The sequence below is a fragment of the Poecilia reticulata genome, linkage group LG19 (assembly GCF_000633615.1).
Source record: "Poecilia reticulata strain Guanapo linkage group LG19, Guppy_female_1.0+MT, whole genome shotgun sequence".
NCBI lineage: Eukaryota > Metazoa > Chordata > Actinopteri > Cyprinodontiformes > Poeciliidae > Poecilia > Poecilia reticulata.
Genome location: NC_024349.1, coordinates 5,798,177 through 5,811,761, shown reverse-complemented (window position 1 = coordinate 5,811,761; position 13,585 = coordinate 5,798,177). Strand labels below are relative to the sequence as shown.

Below are 13,585 nucleotides of genomic sequence, written 5' to 3'. Positions count from 1 at the left end.
ATGTCTTAGTAAAACAAATAGAATAGTTTTTCCAAATTTGACTGAAAACACAAAATATAAAATGTTAGTATGTATTGATTGAAATCTATGTAATGCATAAATACAAACATGTGAATCGAGAAAATTAAAGTCGCTTTCACTATGTCCACAATATAACTTCCGGATGTGACGTCACCGTTGTTTTCGAAAAAGCGGCGGTTTGGGTTTTTAGCATCTCATAATGAGGTAAATGGATAACTTTTCACCGCAAAACGTTTTCAAGGACCATAACTAAACGTACGTACGCAGTCTTATCTAGTAACTACATGTGTGTATGTTTGAATGTGAAGCCGTGTTTCAAGTTGAGACGTTTTCCGTCTGTATTGAGAGCAAAGCTAAGCTAGCTAAGGCCAGCTAACGCTCGCGAGTCAATGCGCTGCGCTGTTGTTAGTAAAATAAAATTCAAAAGATATAAGTTGAGACGTAATTCTCGATTGATTAGAATAAAAACCTCCCAGTTTGACCATTGAGGAGAAAGCAAGTAAAAAGTCAGCAGTAACTAATAGTTATTCTAGATGGGAGGAAAGATTAGAACACAGTTGTAGATGTTTCGTCCCACAAAGGCAAATCGACATTTATATTCTTATTCAAAAGGTACATTAGAGCTTTAAAATGTGTTGTAAATGTGGGTTTGTCAAATTAAATGGTTACTTGGAAATTATCATTACTCATTTTCAAACTTCTAAACATCAATTTGAAAATTGCAAAGTGATTTCTATCGTATTTCTTTAAACTTTTCTTTTTAATGTTCTGTTCAGCAGGTAAACTGATCAATCAAAAGGGGAAAATAATGTTTTCCAAGTTCAGTTATTGAGTTTGGACAAGATACCAAACCGCTTAAGCTCCAGGAAGTTATAGTATATTTATTTTTTGCGTTATCCTTGGAGTTGTGTGTTATTTGTCGTGGTACATTTGGTGTCGTTTCGTGAGTTTTGATTTATCTTTAACACTTTGAATTCCAATTAGTAACATTTAAACCCCCAACACTTTTTTCAACAAAAGCATCAATAAATGCCGGTAAATTTGAAAACAGAGTTACTGATACAAATTACACTAATTTATGTGACTGCATCTTTTTGGCTATTTTGACCATTTCTCATTTTCTGCAAATAAAAACAAAATTTTTGCTTGGAATTTCAGAGACATGTTGTCAGTAGTTTGCATAATAAAAGAACAATGTTCATTTTACTCAAACATATAAGAAGTAAAATCAGAAAAGCTGATCATTTTAAGTGGTTTCTTAATTTTCTCCAGAGCTGTAGTTACTTAAGAGATGTAATAAAAAGTTTTTGTTGTTACCACAATGGAACTGCAAAATATCGTGATAAAACTTTATATTGCCCAACTCTAATACCGAGTATGGGACTATGGATGAAAATGAGCATTTTGCTAAACATTGTACGTTTATTAATGTGCACTGTCCTGTTTAAATAATCAATAAAGTATTTATGCATTTACTCTTTGCACTTCAAATTGGACCGTACATAATTGACATGGGCTTATGAAAACATTGACTGAGAAGGTATTTATATTTATCAAGGTTTCCCCCAGAAAACTTGCTTAGCCCGGTGGCTGGGCGCTAAGTCAGTCATTCATCCAACGGCCCACCGTGTTTTTGAGTTTAAACATGTTTAAAGTTGACAGGAAATTTTTAAATATCACTTAATAATTATGTGTTATTGAAAAATTAGAGGATTAATACCTGAACACTAACTATAAAGTCCTAAAAAATGCAAACATTGAAAAAAAAAAAAAACTTAATAAGCAATGCTTAGCCTGGTGGGGGCACAAGTAAAGCCTGGTGGCCCACCAGGCTTATAATACATCGAGGAAAACTCAGTGTTTTTGACAGGTTTCATATTACACTTTTAGTCAATGTTTTACATTCAATCTAAATCTTTGCGGTGAACTCCTTTGCAGCGCTTCGGCCATGCAGCCTCAACAGTCTGCAAAGGAGCGAGGGCTTCTCGGCCGACTCTGTGCTGGAGACAAGAAACTGGAGGGGAAAACCTTCTACCTCGACAACGTGAAGAAACGCTCAACCACCCTGTTGCTGGAGGTCATTCCTCTGTTAGGAGGGGTGAGCATGCATGAAAATCCTACAGGAGCAGATGATGTGGGGGGAATGCACCAGTTTATTTTATAAAATGTCCCATCCGAGCAGAAACTGATGTTCTGTTTTTTTTCTTCTGAAGAAGGTTGAGAGCTTCCTGCATAAAGATGTCACCTTTGTTGTGACTGGAAGCCAGGAGAGTCTAAAAGAGGAGAAGAAAGGTGAAGAAAAAGGGACAAACGAAGGAAGCCAGCATCTGATGAAGAAGCCAGATAATTGCCTCAGCAAAGACAAACAGCCACCTGTGAATCCTCGACTGGGGGTAAAATATTCCTCTAGCCTCCAAACAAACTAACATGAAATGCAGTTTGCAAATGTATTCATAAGCTTTAAAAATTGGGCCAAACCAGTAATGTTTAATGTGGGATAGAACAACACAAAGTAGCACATAGTTATGAAGTAGAAAGAGGAAAAAAATTACAAATACAAATCTACACTTGTGTTACACTCTTTACTTTTATATTGCATGTTATATATTCATTTATTTATTCATTTAGTCATTTTTAACAATCCATGCACAAGTCAAAAAATAAAAAAACACACAATGCTGACCAAACAAAACAAGTGCAGAAATAACAAACTATATTTAAATTTCTGTCAATAGCAAGAACATGAAGCGTGGACTAAAAATAGTTGTTGGATCGTATCTTCACTTTTTTAATACTTAAAGCATCATCAAAATCAAAGCAGCAGAATCTATATAATGTATATTTTTCTAAAAGCTAAATTTGTAGACAAATTCATAAAAGAAAACATAATCAAACACTATTTTATTTGTTTAGCAAGAGATTTTTATAATTTTTTATTTAAATAGTGAAAAACAGTTTTAACATCTCATAACAATTATTCCACACCTGAAACCCTCTGATTGTTTCAGTTTTTTTAAACAAATCCCACTCTAAATTATTTTTTACATTTTTCGAGCTTTGATTAAAAATGCATTCTTCACCTTTCAGAGTTTTTTGAAGAAAACAATGTTTTCTTTTTTCCCCGTTTTACCTTTATGCCCCTGCTTGTGTTGGTTTATCGCATAAAATCACTACAAAACACACTGAAAGTCGTGATTGTAGCATTGAAATAAACGGTAATCATGCTGCGTACTTTACTGCACATGTGAGCTGGTTTTGTCTCCTCAGGCTTGTGGCAGCCGGGGGAAGGCTCTTCTTGAAAAAGCTATGTGCAACAACGTAAGTAAACAAAATTAAAGTAAATTTCAACAAGCCTTTATTTGTGTAAAGTGTTGAATTCTGCTCGGTGTTTTCTGCAGGAGCGGCAGCAGAGGAGCAGCGTGTTGTCCAACGCGTGTTCATGGGGGGTCAAGATTTTGTATGTGGACGGTATCCTTTTTAGTGGAAACATGCAGTACTCAGCACTTACAGCAGGTGGCGCCACAATCTGTTGCATCACAGCTGAAGCAGTCTGTCAGTAAATGTCTTAAATTCTTGAAATTATCCTCCTTGTCAACCTAAAAAAATGCATAAATTGGATTTCTTGAATGTGAAATATTATTGTTTTCCAGATTCCCCAGGATTTTCACCTTTAAAGGAAATAGTTGATTATAAAAATGTGTCTGTTGCTACAGTTTGGTAGTTTGTTGTTCCTTAATTTGCTGCCAGATGTCCTTTTATATCTGAAGCATTTGAGTCGAGAGAGCTTCAGCGCTAAACCCAAAAGGCCTGAAGTAAGAAAAGAAAATATTATAAAACTTATAGATTGCATATAAGTGCACTGAAAACAATTGCTCATATATTTCTAACAGCAGAAACCTGTCTAGATGTGTTTTAAAGTCTGAACTCTGATACGTTTTTGTTCATATTTGTGTAGAAGTCATCCACCAAACAAAGTGTGCCTGCTGTCAAAGGTTAGTATCTGTTCTCCAGTTTCATATGTCTACTCTACACTAGCTAATGTAATATTTTCTGATTGTTTTTATCACAGCTACAGCTTTACGAGCTCCGTATCTTAAAATTGAAGACGCAAACCGGTGAGTTTCTCCTTTTCGCTTAGTCTATATATACATATACATTCAAATAAACTAGAATAGAATTAAAATGTATTTTTCTCAAAGAAAAAAATTGGGAAGTCAAGTGAAATTATCTCGAAACAAAAGTAATATTGTGTTTTTCAGTGGTGCATTTCACTTGAATTACAGTCTAATTCAAGTGAATTAGACTGTAATTCACTTGAATTACAAGTGAATTACAGTCACTTGTAATTCACTTGTGACTTACAAGTGAATTACTTGTAAGTAATTCACTTACTGTGTAATTTGTGTGTAATTACACACAAATTACACATTTGTGTGTAATTACACACAAATGTGTAATTACACACATTTGTGTGTAATTACACATTTGTGTAATTACACACAAATGTGTTGTAATTACAAATTACAACACATTTGTAATTTTTCATTTTGAAAAACAAAAAAGATTAAAGTGAAACTATGTTGAGACATAAGTAACTAAAAAGTATATATTTTTTTAAACTACAGATGAAAATACTTCACCAAGTCCCATTTAGCAATTCTCAATTTAAAAAGAACAGAATAAATCCATCCATGATATTTTTGGGGGGAAGACAAGTGAAGTTATGTTGAAATTAAAGTAATTAAAAATAATATTTTTCCCAAGAATAGACATTTTTCACCAATCTCCTTTTTTATTTTCAATTAAAGACAAAAAAAAAGTCCTCAAAAATATTTTTTAAGAAGTCGAGTAAAATTATGTTGAAGCAAAAGCAACTAAAAAGTGTATTTTTCTAAAAATAAATAAATGCATTTGGAAATATTTTACCATTTCCCCTTTTGTATATCTCAATAACAAGAAAAAAGATCCTAAAAACATTTTTGAGGAAAATGTAGTGAAATTAAGCAGAAACCAAAGTAACACTGGGTCCTTCAGTCAGGCTGCTTTTCACTCCAGCTGACTTTCCTAATTGAACTCGTTAAGAGGTCTCATCATGTAACGTGATGAACGAACCCCGGAGGAGCCGCTCCCCAGGGGGCCGCCGCTGAGGCGTATTCCATTTCTTTTGATGAGGCGCTGCTATGCATTCCTGCAGGGGATCTCCATGTGCGAACACATCCTTTCATTTGGCCCCTCGTTAAGTAATTGAAGTGCTCTGGTTAATGTCTGGAAAGCGATCCCATTAGATCTGGAAGCCCAGCTGGGGCCAGATGAGCCGTCACATACAAACCACCTTTTTTTCTGTTTCCTCTAATGAACAGAAATATTTTTGCAGCCTTTTCCCCAGATTATTCCATAGGAATGCACCGATCCACGTTTTCCTGTTCCGATACCAATACCGATATCTGAGGTTCAGTACTGAACTGACTTAACAATTTCCTTTTTATTAAACACAGATATAAATCTACTGAATTGCAAACGTATTTGGCCAAAACATGTAAAAACAACACAACTTTAATTTGTTCTGTCTGTGCAATTAGGAGTATAGCACTAAAATAAATTACAGAGAAACTAAAACTGACACATTAAGCAGGTCATCTAGAAATAAACTGCAACAAACTTTCTTCCAAAGGGTTCAGAAAGTGCAAATAGGACTTCTAAATTTTATTTAAAATAATTAATAAAGCAGGACGTCGCTCAGGACGAATAGATTAATATTTAATAAATACAAGTCCAAGCATTGTTGTTTATTTTGTGTTTTTATCTTATTTATTTTTTGCAACAAAACCAGGAAGTACAAGCCTCTGCACATGCAGTCTGTGGCTTTTCCTTCTCTGTACTTCTTGGGTCGATTCAGTCCCTTCGAATCTCCTCCTCCTCCTCTGTTTGGGCAAGGAAACGATAAAAAGAGGTTTGTTCTTTTATAATCTACCCTTCATTAAACCGCTAACCACGTCCCGTCAGTTTTTGGTGTTTACTTTAGTTTTTCTATCTGTATTTAGGGAAAATAAAGTTGAAAACAACTCAAAGGAAAAATCCCCGACCCAGCTGAGCTGCAACCCGTCCCCGTGGCGGCCGCGCAGAAAAGACGCTTCCTACTGCGAATGTTGTCGTGAAACGTTTGCGAATCTGGAGGAGGTGGGAGTCTTTCTTTTTGGTTTGTTTCTGTTTTCATATTTTTTGCAGCTTTCATAGTTTTTTTTGCCGTTGCAGCATTTACAGTCGAACGCGCACCGTTCGTTTGTGCTTGACGACTCGAACTACAAATCCGTGGATCAGATTGTGGCTGCGATGCTTCCAGGATTCGACCCAAACCCGCCTCAGCAGCCAGAACAAAGGTAGAGTTTCACCAATATTTACAGCTCTGTGTCGAAATATCTACTTGTTTCTAAACCTTTTTACTGCGTTTGTTGGGTTTTTTTCATGTGATGGATCAATATATATTGGTACATAATTGTGGAAGGAAAATGCAGCATTTTTATCAAATAGGAAATGTTGCATAGATTTGTTTTCCTTAAATAAAATGGAATGGAATCTATTTATTTTTCTCTACATCTCTGTAAAGGAATATAAAATAAATATTTCTCGCAGGAAGCCTGTTGCATTAATCAATTAATCACATCATGAATTAAATGATTTCCATTCTGATTATTAATATTCTTATGAAAGGAAATTTTGTTTACAAAAACTTCATAATCCATTTTATTTATTTTGTTTCATTTTGATTGATTGTTTTTGGTTGTTTTATTTTTGGTGTTTAAGATGAGAGCTCGTTTTAATTCCTCATGCGATTAATTGATTATTGTGACGGACTCGGCTATCGGTCCTTAATACTCCAGTACTAAGAAGTGATCAGGGTTTTATTGTCCCGATCAATAAAACCACAGAAATCTAGATTGACGTTTGCAGTTGTAAAGGTCCAAATGTTCAACACGTATGAATAGTTTTGTACGACAAAGTATTGGGGCGATAATGAGAAAAATAAAACAATAAATCATGAGAATGAATTTGTAAATTTACTTTATTCTCATAATATAACCACTTCATTTCCAAACTACTTTGTACTCGAATGTATTCTTGTAAGACTATAATACTACGGCTTTATTCTCGTACAACTTTATTATTTTAATTTCGTGACTTTATTCTAATATTACTATGAGTTTCAGGGTTTCCTTCAGTGTATTATTAGCCTGGCGGGCCACCAGGCTCAGCATTGCTTATTTATTAAGTCTTTTTAAAATGTCTGCATTTTTTAAGACTTTATAGTTGGTGTTCAGGTATTAATCTTCCAAAAATACATAATTATGAAGTGATATTTTCAAACTTCCTGTCAACTTCAAACATTTTTTAACTCAAAAACACGGCGGGCCGCTGGATGAATGGCTGCCTTAACGCCCCACCACCAGGCTTAGCAAGTTTTCTGGGGGAAGCCTCGACTTTATTCTCATAGTTTTAATTTGTTTTATTTTTTTAGTGAGGCCCTAATCCCCCGTCTTACTTTTGTAAAACACAGTTGACATTTTTAAACCACAGTTCTTCAGTTTTTCTCAACTTTTCTCTTTTTTTATTTCTCTCCTTCAGTCGAGCGTCGACTCCTCTGCCTGTCGATGAACTAGAACTTTGTACCGATGCTGAAGTGGAGGACGCTGTTCAGGACCTCAAAAGAGACGATTCTAACCAAGCAGATTTAAAATTTACAAGCCGAAACGTTTCATCTGACCCGACTGACAGACACGTCCAGCCTGAGGCGTCCAGCCCGACGATGCCTGTCCTCACCATTGAGCCTCTGGACCAACAGCTGGACACGTCCTGTCCGGACGCTCCGGATCCGTACTCCCTGCCGCCGGTTCTCAGCCCACAGGTTCCCCACTCCCACAGCATCATGGATCCGCACAGCCCGTACCCAGATCCCCCTGTTCTCAGTCCTCAGAAGTTTAGCGCAGAGGAAACTCATGGATTACAGACTTGTGGGTCAGCGCTTCCCCTGCCTTCGTTACTTCCTGCGTTTTCAGATGGTTTGGAGGAAGAAAAGGGTGTAAAGTTTCCCACTCGGCCTTCGAGTAGATGGAGTTCATTCCCTCGATTGTCCGCCGCGGCACCAAACCCCAGGAAGCGCTGCAGGTCGGCCAGCCCCGAACACAGGAGCAGCAAGAGGAGGAGGACGGCCGAGAACGSACGCTTCCCRTTGAAACCACAAACTGACAACATGGYGGACGCTGTGGACCGCTTATYGTTTGATCCAGTACGGCGACGTTTCCCTGAGACGCTCAGCTCGTTTTCCGTCTCTTTCGCTCAGAATTTCACACCGACTCTGTTTCAAATGAACTCGGCAGATTTCGGTTTCCCTGGAGACGACGACAAACCTCCAGCTGCGATCTCAGATCGAGACGCTGAGCGTTCGCATCGCCACTCTGCCTCTGAGTGCATCGAGCCGGCGCTCATCCCGGACCTGGCAATGCGCGCCGCTGAGTCGTCGGACTCCGACTGGGACCGCGGCCTTCTGTCGGCGCCGGCGCCGCGGGTGAGCGGCGAGCTCGACAAGGAGCTGCTCCACCGGCCGTGTCCCTGGACGCACGACAGCAGCTACGAGTCGCACCTGCACACCGTCCTGCAGCCGGCGGCGCTGTGCGGCGAGGACGTCGACCCGGCGACGTTTTCCAGAACTGTGGTGCAGATTGTTGAGGTTCAGCACTGAGTTGTTGGGTTTTAAACTTTTGTTTTTAGTAACTGGATGGATTTGATGAAATGTCAAATGTTTTTACACTGAATAAATATTTAAGATTTAAAGTTTTATGAGTTTATAAAGTTACTGTTTTAAAGGGGCTACGTAACATTTTTTTCCTTATTGCCTCTTTGAATTTATGATTTTAAACTTTTTTTCTTTCGTTCTTTTTAGGGCAAATTAAATCAATTTTATCAATTAATCAAATTTTTGGTTTTGAAAATTTTATTTTTGGAAAATATTTAGTAATTTATTTTTTACAACAGTGTATTAGGGTCACTATTAGAAAACAAAAATGAAAAAATTAAAAGAATAATATTGTACAAGACTGAAGTAGAAATAATACAAGAAAAACGTCATTACCAAAATAGTCATAAAATTGATTAATTTATTCTGGAATCATTAACTATTCTCATAATATTGAGTTTAATTTGGAAATATATCTATTATATTTCAACTGTTCTCAAATATCATGACTTTATTCTCAAAACTTTATTCTTTAAATTTTGACTATCGCTACGACTTTGTTTTTGTAATATTACGAATTACTTCTCGCCGTATTACAATTTTATTCTTGTTTTATTTTGACTTTATTTTTGTACGACTACTCTCGAAATATTTACTTTATTCTTGAAATATAACTACTGTACAATTACAACTTTATTCTTGTATTTAAACTTTATTATCATAATATTGCAGCTTTAGTCTCATTATGAATTTATTCTAAAAATTCTGACATTCTCGTAACTTTATTTTATTTTTAATATTAATATGGCCCTAATACTCCATAACACTTTTTTTTTATTCATGTATTTTTAACTTCTTTTTCCTTTTAATTGAAAAATAAATTAAAATCGTAAATCGGAGTACTCTGACGATAAAAAAGTCCGATTTTCTTGTGAATATCGCGCCGCCCTTTCTTCCTGGTTCTCTGCGGTTTGGACCCTGATGTGAGGTTCGGTTTGTTTTGCTGACTGCGGTCCGTTCAGTATTTCTGTCCGGGAACACGCGGCGCTTTGGAGACGTTAATGAGGCCGCTCTCTGAAAGGGCAGGCGGGCTTCACTCAATTACTGTAAGTGCTGCGCCTGGATCCGGTCCCACATGAGACGCGGACGGTCCAACAGGCGAGGCGGCGTTCATACGGCTGACGACACAAAGTGTCAGATTAACGTCTGAAGGTGGGCCAGAGGATATTTCACACTACTGTGCTGGATTTTTTAAAAACATTTTTTAGTTTAGTTGTTCTCCAGTAGAAATCTAATTTAAAAGTTGTACAGTGTCTTTTTTWAAATAAATGTTTTTAGCCACAAAGGCGTTTATTTGCCCTTCATCTAAGCAAATGCTGATGGAGAAGAAGTGGGAGGTGAAAGGAAGGGCAGCTGCAGGTCGATGCGTCCTGTTGGCTCACCGGACCAACTTCCTGCTGGCATCAACAATGTTTGGGTTTAATATCAACAATATTTGGTATTTAATCCCCATTTTCTGCGTCCAGAGTCCATAACTTTCCAGATCTGAAGGGATGGGAATTTACCGTGAAAGCATTATCATATGGATTTTTATTTATTGTCTCGATAAATTTCAATTGTTAAATCAAAAACAAAGTATTATCAAACATTTTATTTTTACTATTTTTGCCACTATCAAATATCAGTAAATTCGAGTTATTTACAAGAGTAATCTTTCTGGAAAAAAGCTTTTTGCAGTACTTTTACGGCTCTGTATTTTTTAATTTTACTTGAGAAAATGCTTGAAGAAATTTTATTGTAYTTTCTAGACGTATATCGGCAGCATATGCCCAGTGTAAAATTGTTATGCAAAAGTCAAAAATGTACGAGTAAAATCTCAGGAATTTTGAGAGTAATCTCAAAATTTTATTTTTTTCCCAGATTTTCCCAGAACGGTACATCCTCAACTGATCAAACTCAGAAATTTACATGTTTTTTTCTAGAAATTTTCTGAGATTAGTCTCAAAATTCCAGATTTTTTTCAAGTAAAATTTTGATTTTCCAAACTCATAAATTTTCTTGTTTTTTGGCCTTAACACGTGGTGCAAAAAGTAACATTTTATTGCAAAAGTGAAAGTCGAAAATATGAGTAAACACAAAAATTGTCTCAAAGAAATTTAGGAATTTAAAAATTTTTATTCCAGCAAATTTGACTTATGAAACTGAGGAAATTCCTTGTTTTTCTTTGAAAATTCTGAGATTAATCTCAAAATTCCTGAGTTTTTTTTTTTCGAGCTAAATTTCTACTTTTCAAACTCGGAAATGTTCTTGTTTTTTCTAGAAAATTTCTGCGATTGATTTTAAAATTAGAATTTTTTTTTTCTTCTGTAAATTTTCAAGCGGTTAAACTCAGTAATGTCTTTGCTTTTTCTAGAAATTTTCTGATATTAATTTAAAATGTTGACATTTTTCCAGCAAATGTTCAACAGATCGAACTCAGACATTTCCACGTTTTTTTTCTAGAAAATTTCTGAAATTAATCTCAACATTTTAGATTTTTTTATTCTAGCAAATTTTAAACGTATRCTAAGAAATTACCTCTTTTTTAATACAATTTCTGTGATTAATCTCAATATTTCTTAGCTTTTTGGCGGACATTTAGGCTACTCTCCCTTTTTCTCTATTGATATTCAGATTGGCGTGCCCTCGCTTCCTCTGGTTGCCATGGTAACTTGGTGCTTTTGTTTTGGCGAATCAGTTCATCCGGGACGTTCTGGTCAAGCCCACCTTTCTGTCAATCATGTTTAGGTGATTGTAGTTTCAGACTCATCAGGGCTCGTCTCTCCACGTAGAGTCGGGGTGGAGGGTTGGGAGGGGGGGGGGGCGGGAGCACGTAAAGCCCCACGTGCTTCGTCTCTCCAGGCTCCTCGCGCGGACTCCTGCTCTCTCGAAGCAGCACGCGCGCAAAGCCAGACAGGTGCGTTTTTAGGAAACCCCATCCGCGTGTTTTCACCCCGCGCACCGTGGCGACGGTCTCTGCGAAATGCGGGCGTCGCGTTTAAGAGAAGAGGAAAGCAGCTGTCGTGTTCAGCATCAGTCCCGCTGCGCTCCTCTCGGCTCCTGGCGGGTCATCTAACGGCGCAGCTCCGAGGAAATCACTGGGACTATGTGAGCATCATGATCCCTGTGAGATGCCTGCTGTTCGCCGCAGTCTGTGCGAGGTACGCCGAGACAGGTAACAACGTGGATTTATTTTTTTTACACACCATTTTTGCACATACGTCTAATTAAAAACGGAGATAAATGGGCTGTTTTGGGGCAGTTTTTTTATTTTGGTTTGTCCTCCAAGCAGGTGTGGGGGAATGGGTGAGGTTGCCCTCTGCAGAGGAGGTCGTCCAACCCAAGCGGCTCTTGCAACAGATCCACTCAGAGGAGGAGCTGCTGCACGGTCACCTGGACACCCGGGTCAGAAACCTGCCAGATGGCATTCAGCAGGTGAGCTTTAGACTCATATATGTTTTAGCACCCCRACTTTTCATGCAGTTTTGCTCAGAAGCAGTACAACCAGTCTGAATGTGCAGTGAAACTGATGTGAGCGCATACATCTATGTAAACAAACAATAATTTGTGGTTTTGGGCGCACATCCCTGTGTATGGAACAACTATTGGGCCAAAAATGCATGAAATTTGATCTGTTTTTCACATGCAAAGAACGTTAATACACAACTGTGTTCACAAATGAACCACACCATTATTTTCATCTAATCAGCGCATTTTGTTGATGAAAACACAACCAAGAAATCAGTGTTCTCCAGGAAGTGGCAGAAATTACAAAACAAAACTGCAGGATTAAAAAAGACATAAGAGAACATGCTACACTTGAATTTTGTAGGCTAATATTAGGGTTGCATCGATATAAAAATTTGGATCAATATCCGATATTAATATAGATGTTTTGGACGATATTATATATATATCGTCCAAAACATATATTTGTTTTGGATGATATATATATCGTCCAAAACAATATTTTGTTTTGGACGATATTATGTTACATAATAATATGTTTTGGACGATATTATATATATCTTCCAAAACATCTACTTTTYTGACACCTTTACAAAAAGGCAACAAGATGGAAATTAATATTGTTTGTTGATATCAGCTCATTTTTGTTTATGGTGCCAATACCGATGTGTTAAAAATTTACTATTATCGCTCTATATTGATATTGATGCCGATATATCCGATATATCGTGCATCCATACTAATAATATGTAGTTAGGCATACAAATATCCTTACTTTGTGCACTTCAGGTAACAGAAAAGAAGATGTGTATGTTTCCTTCTGATGTGGAAATTTAATAAAAATTAAAATAAAAACATAGTTTTCAAATAAATAACAAAAAAATAATATTTTCACTTACCACTGGTGTGATTCTGTCATGGAATATCAATTTATTACATGAAAAAAACAGTATTATTATTAAATTTATATTGCAGACATTAGTTTATTCTTTACCATGTTAAACCAGAGTTATTCAGATGTTCCATGAATACATAGAAATAAATAAAAACGCTCTTTTTCTGTGTTTTTACAAATAAAACATAGAAGTTTTTRTTTGGCATAATTGGTCTAATTATGACTCTGCAAGTACGAACAGTGGGATTTGCTAATTGTTCCCAGGATTTATCACATATTCCTGTCTGTTTTATTCCCTGAAACAATAAAAGACAATTTTCACTAATAGATGTTTTATGACTCTTTGTGTGCTACATGTTTAATGAGATGCATATAATCAAAAGTAGTTACGATTTTATACCGAATGTGAACACCAAATCCAGTGCAGACTTCCT

The 13,585-nt window shown here is 36.6% G+C and overlaps 2 protein-coding genes across 4 annotated transcripts in view; both read left to right on the top strand.

Annotated features, from left to right (window-relative positions):
- The first annotated feature begins 145 nt into the window (after window positions 1–145).
- Window positions 146–8,855, top strand: dbf4b (DBF4B-CDC7 kinase regulatory subunit). 2 transcript variants are annotated; one of them, XM_008436652.2, is made up of 12 exons: window positions 146–225; window positions 1,960–2,119; window positions 2,235–2,414; window positions 3,289–3,339; window positions 3,420–3,489; window positions 3,769–3,833; window positions 3,977–4,013; window positions 4,091–4,136; window positions 5,852–5,971; window positions 6,063–6,198; window positions 6,274–6,398; window positions 7,642–8,855. In XM_008436652.2, exons 1-12 carry the CDS (start codon window positions 221–223, stop codon window positions 8,753–8,755), a joined length of 2,109 nt encoding a protein of 702 aa, XP_008434874.1. In that variant the 5' UTR covers window positions 146–220; the 3' UTR covers window positions 8,756–8,855. The 2 variants fall into 2 exon arrangements, with proteins under 2 accessions (XP_008434874.1, XP_008434875.1); XM_008436653.2 differs by having other exon boundaries at window positions 154–276.
- Window positions 8,856–11,608: 2,753 nt separating this feature from the next.
- LOC103481264 (disintegrin and metalloproteinase domain-containing protein 11) overlaps window positions 11,609–13,585 on the top strand; it is a 37,496-nt gene continuing 35,519 nt past the window's right edge. The window contains exons 1-2 of one of the 2 annotated variants that reach the window (XM_008436649.2): window positions 11,609–11,963; window positions 12,081–12,223. In XM_008436649.2, the coding sequence (XP_008434871.2) occupies window positions 11,906–11,963; window positions 12,081–12,223 (201 nt within the window). In that variant the 5' untranslated portion in view covers window positions 11,609–11,905. Of the gene's footprint in view, window positions 11,964–12,077; window positions 12,224–13,585 lie in introns of both variants that reach the window. The other variant, XM_008436646.2, reaches the window with a different exon arrangement.